General features: G+C 39.6%; 1 protein-coding gene across 2 annotated transcripts in view; it reads right to left on the bottom strand.

The window, feature by feature from the left end:
* Nucleotides 1-554: 554 nt before the first annotated feature.
* Nucleotides 555-10,890, bottom strand: part of EML4 (EMAP like 4) — a 147,301-nt gene continuing 136,965 nt past the window's right edge. For both annotated transcript variants that reach the window (XM_025868128.2, XM_025868129.2), the window contains 4 exons: nucleotides 6,946-7,033; nucleotides 6,326-6,424; nucleotides 3,939-4,069; nucleotides 555-3,285 (listed from right to left, as the gene is read on the bottom strand). In XM_025868128.2, coding sequence (XP_025723913.1) covers nucleotides 2,830-3,285; nucleotides 3,939-4,069; nucleotides 6,326-6,424; nucleotides 6,946-7,033 — 774 coding nt within the window. In that variant the 3' untranslated portion in view covers nucleotides 555-2,829. The remainder of the gene's footprint in view (nucleotides 3,286-3,938; nucleotides 4,070-6,325; nucleotides 6,425-6,945; nucleotides 7,034-10,890) is intronic.

Here is a 10,890-nt window from a genome sequence, read left to right as displayed (position 1 = left end):
ACCAAGGATGAATAAGGTAACGATGAAAACCCCATTTCCATGCTTTTGAAACTAAGCAATGTACAGAATGCTCCCAACCTGATTTTTCAGAAAGAAAAATTTGTAGCGGCCAACTGATGGTTGTGGCACAGAGGATGTGTCCCTAGGCACCACGGGAGAGGAGGAGGAAGCCGGGGGTGCAGGGCCCTGCCCAGGGCCAGGACTTCACCGAGGTGGACGTGGGAGGCAGTGACAGGAGGCTGGCAGGCAAGTAACTAGAATTGCCAGGATGATCCACTGTTAAACATTAGACAAAGTGTAGACATGGAATAAATTAAAATGAAGCTAAACATTAGACAAAGTGTAGACATGGAATAAATTAAAATGAAGCTATTCCCCTAGTAAGTGGAAGCATACATCAGAAGTCCTTTCCTCTAACATTATGAGGTGGAGCTCATTCTGACCAGAACTGGGGTATCCCCGGCAGCAGTCAGCCGGTAACAGCCGTGTCTTCTGATAACCGGACAGTTACGGAAACGAGCAGTATAAGCGAAGTAAGAGTCAAGACGCCTGAACCATTTTGATCGTTTTATTTTATAATCTTCAAAATTTTCTGCCATGAGACAGGAATGCATGATAGAAATGGCTCAACATCTTCACATGAAACACTTGGATTCACTTTCATTCACAAGTTTTTCTAAAAACATCTACAATTTCATAATCCCACCCACTTGCAACCATTATCACAGATTTAACTGACCATTAGACAGTAGTTGCCGGCAAGAGGGCTGGAGCGCTTCCTGCGCATTAGTAGTGTCTTCTGAAACTACCACCCAACAGTATCACGATTATAAACCTCATCGTACACAGCAACCCCAACGGTGACTGGTGTCCCCAAACTCCCTGCTTCTCATGGAGAGCTCTATCGCCCAGGTACTTAAAGAAATGCTTCTTCTTCTAGAACTACTTGTTCATCTCAGCACATGCTGACCTGATGATTTAATTACACTGCTATAAGGCAAGTATATATGCCTGATACTTACTGATGCTCTGATAATTATGTATAGAACATACTGAAAAAAGATGGGATTGCTTGGAATCTATATCTCTTCTTTTGAAGAGAACTACTTTGAGGTTTTTTTTTTTTTGAACAACTGTAAACAAAAGGAAAGAGATATACACGGACATATACCTATACACATAGAGATATACACTGAGTATTTTCAATGTGGCGTATATCTTCCTATATAGATACACACAGAGTGTCTACACTCACCCCTTCACACATACCCGCACCCTTACATACAGCATGTGAATATAAATGTGAGTGTCCTTAGGAGTTCACTGGAGTTTGTATATTAATTACCAAATGATGATGAGATACCTGATTTGTATTACTCCTGAGAAGATACTAGAAGGGAATGACAGTTCTGATGCACTTTGGAATGGCACAATCACGTAAACACTTGCATACTTATACTTAAGACTTATGAACTCAAAGTTTCTAAACATGATCTAACAAAAAATTCAGCAAGTTAAAAAATAAATCAAAACATTTTTATAATCAATGTATAGACAAATATATAGGAAATGCATATTTGTCAGTAATTATAGTAGAAACATGTACTTAAGAAAAACAGTCATCTGACAAAGAAACAAAACAAAACTATCCAATGCATAATACATGCATTGCCCAAAATAGCAGAGGACAGCCACATCAGAACTGCAAGGCTTACAGCAACTCTACCAGAGAAAAATTACCATATATAGCAAGTCTGTTAAGTATGCAATTTATAAAAAATTACTGTGACTGTTATTCATACTTCTATAAAAAAGAATTTGTAATTTTCAGTCTTACCCCTCAATATAATCTATATAAAAATTATAACTAAACCAATGAATTTCAAGCACCAATTCAAACTTACTGTATTTATATTTCTATTATCAAAAGAACAAATTATGAGGAAGGCTAAGCTAAAATTAGCCAAGTAATTCTTACAGTTTAGTTTTATAGGCATGCGGTTTTTCTTCTTCCATTCACTTGAATGCCAAACATTGAAAAATGTTCCGGCCAGTAAAGGAATCCTTGGAGGAATCCATTATTTCTGAGTATTAATGGTTTAATATACATTAAAAGCTCTTTAACAAACCACTGCTTTCTTAGTTCTAAGATAAAATAGATCTGCACACAAGAAATGAAGGGACTGTCCCTCACGACGACTTAGAAAAGGCAGCACCGGAGAGCAGACTAGCAAGCACATCTGCACACCCAGAGCTCATGTAAGGAAATGGTGTTGGGGCTCAAGGCAACCCCACTGCAGGTGGCAATACTGAAGTTTTTCACTAAAAAATTTCCACTAGACATTTGGGGTGGGAGGATATCTCAGAGTGCATTTTTTCTTTTTTGGTTTTTTTTTTTTCTGATTTTTCTGCCTCGGGGGTGGGTGGGGGGGAGAAGTCTGAGCCAGTAGATGAGTAACAGTGTTTGTGATGCCTCTGGTTGTTCCTGAAGAAAACTGGTTCAGATAACAAGGGGTTTATTTTAAATCCATACAACTGCTGTTTTTGTTTCCAGTATTGACATCATACCACTTACATACACGGTAATTTCTGAGACAATGTTTCAGTCTTTCCTGCTATTAAAAGTTTGGTTAATTTTCAACACACACCCAACTGAACCTCCTAGGTCTGCTGCACTTGAGACTGCAGGTAAGACTACTGAAAACAGACCATGTGCAAACCCAGAGCTCCATCAGGAGTGACCTCCACCACTCCCCAGCCTGTTACCTGAACTCTGTCACGAGATCACATGCAGCTGAAGGAGGAGAGAGTCGCACTGAAGTCCTGCTGTTAAGACAGGAGCGAGGGGTCTTGCTGGTCCTCAGTAAGAATGGCTTCACTCTGAGTCGATGGCTCCTCATACATAGGCTCACCGAGCTCTTCACTGCCCCCTTCACTCTGCTCCTCGATGTGGTCCTCGCTGGGCTCCATAGTCTGTTCCAGGCTGTTCTCCAGAAGTGTGGGAGAACTGCTTATTCTACTTTCTTCAGCTGTCTCATTTAAGGGCTGGGAAGGAGGTGGTGTGGGAGTGTCAGACTGCATGACACTTTCGATGGAAGAGATGGGGGCTTTGGTTAGAGTACCATCAGCTACAATCTCATTTTGAGGCAAAGATAACTTTTCTACAAGTTTCCACTGAATGATGCTCATGTCTTTTCCACCAGTTGAAATCAGGTGACTGTCATTATGAGTAAAACTGACATTGGTGACATGGCTGCTGTGGGCACTATACTTGTGACTGGGAGCCTGGAAGAAACAAATCAGGAAAATTAAACTCATTCTTTACATGCCTGCTTACAGCAATGGAAGCGACTAGGTAAGGGAGGTAGTTCAAATCACAGAGTCAGCAAATCTGAGGAATGGAGCTAGCAGCAATTTCCTTTTGCTACCTATTTCTATGGGAGAAACAAAATAGAATAACTGGATATATATCCATACAGTTAATCATATATTTAAAAAAATAACATCATAAATAATCTCATCCGGATGTCAGTCTCGTACACTTGTCAGAGCTTAGTAACTATTCTGCTGAGACGGCTAGGGGAGAATTTACGAGGCAGGCAGGACTAGGAGCTCTAGGAGCTTTATAATGTTAATCGTATGTATAACAAAATGTTTTAGTAGGTTTAGGAGATATTTACCTGCTAAAAAATTATTGATAAACAAAAATGAATAAAACAACTGTCTTCTGTAATGGTCTTCTTGACCCTAATGGCAAAGGAGCAAACAAGCAGTGCTGGCCTGGATGCTTCTGGGGGCACTGCCCCCCCCCTCGCCCCCGGGCCCCATGGCATCACAGGCAGTGAGGAGTAACTCTACACATCTCTTCTCATCATCGACAAAAAAATATTCCCAGACAAAAGGCCCTACAACACTAGTTTTTATTAAAATGATTTTACCTTTGCTTTGGAGCAGGGATACTGAAACAGATGAACTTTGCAGAAGTCATCAGCAACAGCGATCACCTTCCTGTTGTGGGATCGCACCAGTGCATTGATATCAGTCCCGTCGGATCCTTCTGGCCAGACACCTTTGATATGGGAACACAGGGGTGTAGAAAAATTAGTCTAAAATATAACTGTGATGCCACATGGGTTTATTTAATTTTAGAATCTTAATTCACTTTAATCTGTGTTCAGATTTCTTAGTGGCTCAACACTTCAAAGGATGAAGTTTTACCCAAAATCTAAAGTTTTACCCAAAATCTATTTTCAGTAAAAATAGACTCAAGATGGCAAATTTGAAGAAACAAAAGTACTCACTAGTAACCAGCAGGTGGTGCTACCAAATAGTTTTAGCTTAATTCACCTCCGCAAATAAGCTCTTCCTTTTTAAAGTTTCTAGTTGGAGGGGAAATTCTGTTACTTGTATAATAGCAAGGTGCAGAAAAACAAAGCTACAGCTCTAGTTCTTCAAAGTAGACTCTGGGGAAGCTGTGTAAAATGTACACACTCTTTCTTTGCTGTTCTCTTCAGGCAGGCACTTCAAAGAAAACCTCCAAGCTTCTTTCTTTTCTTAATAGAAGTGCATAGGCCATCCACTAGTCTACCATGCTATCCCACAGAATTTTCATAGAACTATTATTTATGTCCAGAGACATAACAAATTTAATTATTCTGAATCATTATGAAGCACTGGTGATCATGTTCAACATAATTAGCACACAACCCTAATAAGACTAGATGGAAATTATGGAATACAGAAGGGCTGAGATGCTGGCCTCTGAGAACAAATTAGTTTTTGGTAAATTTGCTAAAACAAGTCAAAACACTTCTTAACTGACATCTCTTAAATAAATATTACCAGCTATTGGCTACTGTTTCAGTTTCACCCAGAATAATGAAATCGTGTTTGGACGAGTCAGAGTTCTTTTGTTTTTAATTTCTTGCTAGCCCAGTACTCTCCTCCATCTCTATAGAAGTTGTGTTTACCACAGGGATCTATAATGGATTATTTCTCTAATGTACATAGCATAAAGAACTGTTGTGATCTGTGAACAGGCTGGAGGAGAAGCCCCCCGCCCCCCCTGTCAGAAGGCAGAGATGTTGTTAAAGGGAAAGCACTAATATTCTGGACATTGCTTGAGGGATTGATGTCCCCCTCCTATCCAGTATTCTAATTACTGAGTAGAACATCTTTTCAGTTCTTTGCAGACAAGGCTTTATTATCTTAACTTTTCCACTGGTCTTGTAACTTTTTCAGAAGGATACCCCCAGATTGGGAAAAGGCTTACAAAACTGTCACAGAAAAGATTTCAAGAAATATCTAAAACATCAGCTTAGGAATGATTTCCAAATTTTATCTTTAAATAATGTCTACTAAAAATGCCTTTATATCTGAACAAATGGTGCTGGGACAACTGGACATTCACATGCAAGAGAGTAAGAACTGCTGACAAGGATGTGGGGAAACGGAACCCCTCGTGTCACTGGCAGGAATGTAAATGGTGCAGCCACTTTGGAAAACATTCTGGCAGTTCTTCAAAAGGTTAAACACAAGGTTACCATTGGATTCTGGAATTCCACTCCTAGGTATATTTCAAGGGAAATGAAAACATGTCTATACAAAAACCTGCACATGCTTGTTCACAGCAGCATTATTTATACTAGCTGAAAAGTAGAAACAACCCAAGTGTCTGTCAACTGATAATGGATAAACAAAATGTGGTATATGCATACAAGGAGGTATTACTCAGCCATAAAACAAAGTGCTGATACATGCTACAATGTGGATGAATCTTGAAAACATTCTACATGGAAGTCCAGACTAAGTTATTAGAGAAAGAAAGTAGATTAGTGGCGGTGGGTGCAGAGGGAGGGAGGGTGGGGGGTGACTGCTAATGGGTAGAAGGTTTCTTACTGGGGTGATGAAAATGTTCTCAAATTAGACAGTGGTGATGGCCACACTAGAGTTCTAAAACGACTGTACTGTACTCTTTAAGTAGGTGAATTATGTAGTATGCTCAATGAAGCTATTTTAAAAATGCCTTTACAAATTAAAATATTTCAGTTTTCACTTGAAGGAAAAAAAATGGGAAGGTGATCTGTGCTATTATGTATATTTCAAGTGTCTTTCATATTTACTGAGGACCAAAAGTCTGCTGGATTCTGCAGAGAACTTCATATTGGTCTGATCCTAATACACTTCATTTCTCTGAATCTGGCATTAATAGTGATAACACTGAAGAACACACGCAGACTCTTTTTCATTTAGAAATTTAAGCAAGTAATTATTATATATAAGAACCCCACAAGCCATCTTTTCCCATCAGGTGTCATGTTCTTACCAAAGACTTGAAAGCCTAGTACGCAGGTATATGTTGTCCAATCGGTGTCCTTACAATCTGATCGATTCCTGATTAGTTTGCAGCCATTTGGAATGTCCCCTTTAAATTTAGAAACAGGAAGTATAATCATAGTGCCTGTTTATAAATGTATCTGAAAGTGTATCTTGATTCAAACTAGCCACGTTTATTTGTATTTATAATCAATACACTGAAAAATGTTAAGATACATTTAAAAAGGAAAAAAGTGTTGCCTTTAACAGGGTTTATAAAAACTACAAAACTGTTCCCCACTGAAGTTGTTTTTCTTTAAAAAAGCATAAATGCCCACGCATTATACTCTTTCCTCTCTCCAGGAAAAGTTAAATACAAAGCCATATTAAAGCAGCAATCTCCCTGAGTAATTTCTTAGGACTACATGTCTACATATATAATAAGTTAATTCCTTACTTTCTTGGAGAGGTGAACCACATTTGAGATTCTCATTCCTTAGCTCAGAGTAACATATGTTTTGTCAAGTCAGAGAGCCAGCATGCACTCTACACAACTCAAAATTCTGCACAGCCTGTTCATTTGCGCCCCTGACAGACACTTCTCAGCTGGATGTGATCATTCATACTTACAGTACAATATCTCATAGTCTCCTGAGTTAGACATTATATACTTGTTGTCTGGGGACCAGTCAAGGTGTGTGATATAGCTGGAATGTCCCTAGGGAATAACAGATCAACTATTAGAAAGCATTTAGCACTTTGAATAATAAATAGTTTAGTAGCCAACAGGTTTTCTGAGTAGCCATTCATCTGGAATTACTAATGTATATAGAGGAGTATCACAGCCTCTAGAATGGACCAGGGCTCACAGCAGGTCTTTAGTTCTTTCACCCTATCTTGTTGGTAACCGAAGGTGCAGGTATGCAAAGATGCCACATGATACATGAAGAGTTCTAGTAGAACTCTGGAATGGGGGCGCCTGGGTGGCTCAGCTGGGTCAAGCGTCTCTTGATTTTGGCCCAGGTCATGATCTCGGAGTCATGGGATCGAGCCCTGCATTGGGCTCTGCGCTCAGCGTGGTCTGTTCCTTCCCCATGCTCTTGCGTTCTAGCTCTAAAATAAATAAATAAAATCTTGAAAAAACAAAAACAATAACTCTGGAATGAAAGAGATCTCATCACAGTGGAAACATTAAGCACCCGGAACCTGGGAGTATCCTGGCCTCTCCACCTAGGCAGCAGCAACAAGCACCTATTACCTGTGTCAGACTTCCAAGAAAGAGGAGTCTTGTAGACTTGTGCCTTAACGGACACTTCACAGATCACCTTCCCTTGGGTCTTTTTCCAAGTCCACTGGTGTCCCCTTTAGAAGGACTTAGTTTTTGAGAATGAAGTTAAGGGTTCTAGGTTGGTCAGAGAGAGTACAGTTTTCCTGGGCTGCTGCTTAGCATCCGTGGTACACCTCAGAGGCTGGGGAAGATGGCGCAGATACATGGGCATGTGGAGTTCTCCTAGGAAGACTCTTATCTCCAAAGAATATTTCTGGGGAAAAGTCACCCAACATGTACTCCTTCAGAACAGCTGGATCCAATATGACCACCTAACTCATTAAAACATTCCTTAAACAGGAGACATGATCTTATTCTGCTCTAGTTTTTACTAACACTGTGGGAATTAAGACAAAAAACTACTAAATGCTGTATTTTGTTGCCTGTTGTAAGCATTTGATGATTTCTAAGCTAAATCACGCACAGGTCTTAATGGTGGCACAATGAGACTCAAAAGCACTTTTATCTCCTACAGTCTGTTGTAAAGCATATTTAATTTCTATTGTACTTTTTGAATCACTAGCTTTCTGCACACATTTTTTTAATTAAAAAATTCAAAGTACCTTAGGTGCAGTTTCTAATGATTTACACAAAGTACTCTAATTACTCTATTACCTTCTGAAAGCCTAACGACACCCCTCTGGAGCTATGATCTCCTCCACAGTGCTGTATGGCAAATATATTTATACATTTAAATAAATTTAAATGCTGTGAATTTGAGAACTGTGAAGCTCCTGAAATCACCAGAGATTAGGAGGTGTACTGGAAAACAGGTTGGGAATCACTTGCTAGGCACAATGGAGGCCTACCAGCTTCACAAGAATTCAAGTTTCAAAGCCAGAAAGATACATATGGTTACTGGATATTTTCTGAATCTGGCAGGAGGATAAGGTTCACACAAATCCTTTTCATGATACACACGAGTCTGATGATGCCTGGCTCTGGTGTTAGAAGCCATGCCTCTCAGATAAGAAAACTGCTGGCTACATGCATGAAGGATTTTACCAGATTCATCAGGCAAAGTGCAGTCCTCCAAGAAGCATTCACAGTAATGTAGAAATATTTAAAAATATCATCTGGGACTGTGAAAAGGCTTTAATAACATTATTTAAAAGAGCATCAAAAGCATTGTATGTATACATATGTAGTTCCATCTGCATTGGACACAGAACATATTTAGAAGGTAAATCAATATAAAGTATTCTCAAAAAGGACTCCTGAATAGCAAAAGTACCCAATATAGAAAAGACCTTGGGGAAGTTACCAATCCATACTGGAAAAAAGTATTTTTTCCCTGGTATGGATTCCAATAAATAAGGAAAAGATTAAATGTAACTATTCGGGGTCTATAATGTTACCTTCCCAGACACCACCCTGGAGTTTCTTTTTTTAAAAATTTATTTATTTGCAAGAGAGAGCAGAAGCAGTGGGAGAAGCAAGTTCCCCGCTGAGCAGGGAGCCTGATGTGGGACTTGACCCTAGGACGCTTAACCGACTGAGCCATCCAGGCGCCACGCACCCCCCCCCTTCACGTTTCTGATGTGCTTTTGCTGGTTCAAGGGAAAGCTGTTCTTTAAAAACAAACAAACACACACATACATATATGTATATATGTATATATAAGTGTGTGTGTGTGTGTGTGTGTTTTTAATTTAAGTAATCTCTACACACCATGTGGGGCTTGAACTCAACAACCCCGAGGTCAAGAGCTGCATACTCTTCCGTATGAGACAGCCAGGTGCCCTGAGGCAAAGCTATTCTTTAGAGTATTGAATAGCTGCCTATTCAGTCCACAGTCCACCCCCTTCTGTTAAGTTCCTAGGTGAAACACTGGATTTCCCAACCTCTTCTGGCAGCTAGAGGTGCCAGAAATCACTGAGTGGGGCTTCCAGGGAAACTTTAATAAGAGAATGGACTTAGGAGGAGGAGTACTTTTCCCCCTGCTCTGATCCTTTCCTCCTGGAACTAGTATCTGATGACCAAAGAATAAAAGACTATAAAGAAAGAAAGATTTTGAGTTCCTGATGACTTCTGCTTAAATGAGAACACATCCCTCATTTTTTTAAGTCACCAGGTACTGCATATATCCTGTTACAGTAACACTGAATCCTAATGCCTTACTGAAATACTGGATTAGTTTTTTGGAGATTTCTAAGCAGACAGTTTAAGACTTCTTTATTCTTCTCTTTTTGATGTAAGTTTCAATTACCAAAATTCTGGCTAAAAGGACACTGACTTTTACCAGCATTTCTTTCCTATCCTAACAGACTCTGTAATAGTACATCACCGCAACTTCAATATACTTCATTTCCTGTGCTACCATCTCAGAGCAGCAGTGTTAAAAGGAACACAGGAATTCGAATCAAACAGAAAGCCATTAGGTTGGCACTCAGGTATAGAATAAAATCATCTTAATTCTACTGCAAGTAGAGTAGAAACTTCAGGTCAATCAGAACATTTAAACTCTTTCAAGGAAAATAAACAATTATCTATAATTAGAAAACTCTTCTTGACCTTCCACAGATTCATATTAAATGCTGAAAAACACCCCTATGTACAACCCGTGCTCCTCTAGTTACTGAGAACAATGCTGCTACTGGCTGGCACCCAACACTGAGCCGAGAACGTTCTATGCACAGGGCATACACAGTCAACTCAATCTCCCAGCAGCCTGCATGATGATGCCCACTTAGTAGATGAGCAAGTCCAGGAGGCGGCGAGAGGTTACCTAACTTTTCTGAGGTCACATAATAAAGAATTGGTAGAGCCAGTGTTTAAGCCCAGGTCAGAGAGCACAGCATTTAAATCACGCTTATCTTTTTACTCCTTTCTCTTACACTGAAGATGAGCAGGAAGTAATTTCAAAGTAGCATTTTAAGAAAAGGAATTTACAAGTAACTAAGGACTTCTTCAGTACATTTTCAAAATGGCACAGGAAAAGCTGAGGTAAAGAAAGATTGTATGGAAAGCAGTAAGACTACAAAACTTCACAATCCTCAACTCACATTACTCAAGGATATTTCAGACAGCCAACTGGCAGTCTTCAAACTCTTTTTAGCTATAAAATCTTTCTTACATATTAAATCTTACAAGCGAAGCCCAATATGCAAAGCAAAGAAAATCGTACCCAGCCCAGCCCAGCCCTACCTTAGGGCTTTGCAGGAGACAAGTTAAAAAGAGCTCCTGAATCCAAAGCTTTTTAACTAAACTTTTCTATAGCAGCAGTTACAATATCAAACTGCTTAGGG

The sequence above is a fragment of the Callorhinus ursinus genome, unplaced genomic scaffold (assembly GCF_003265705.2).
Source record: "Callorhinus ursinus isolate GAN/ISIS: 27379988/994484 unplaced genomic scaffold, GSC_fseal_2.0 scaffold10, whole genome shotgun sequence".
NCBI classification, from domain to species: Eukaryota; Metazoa; Chordata; class Mammalia; order Carnivora; family Otariidae; genus Callorhinus; species Callorhinus ursinus.
This window is presented reverse-complemented; position numbering and strand designations above follow the sequence as displayed.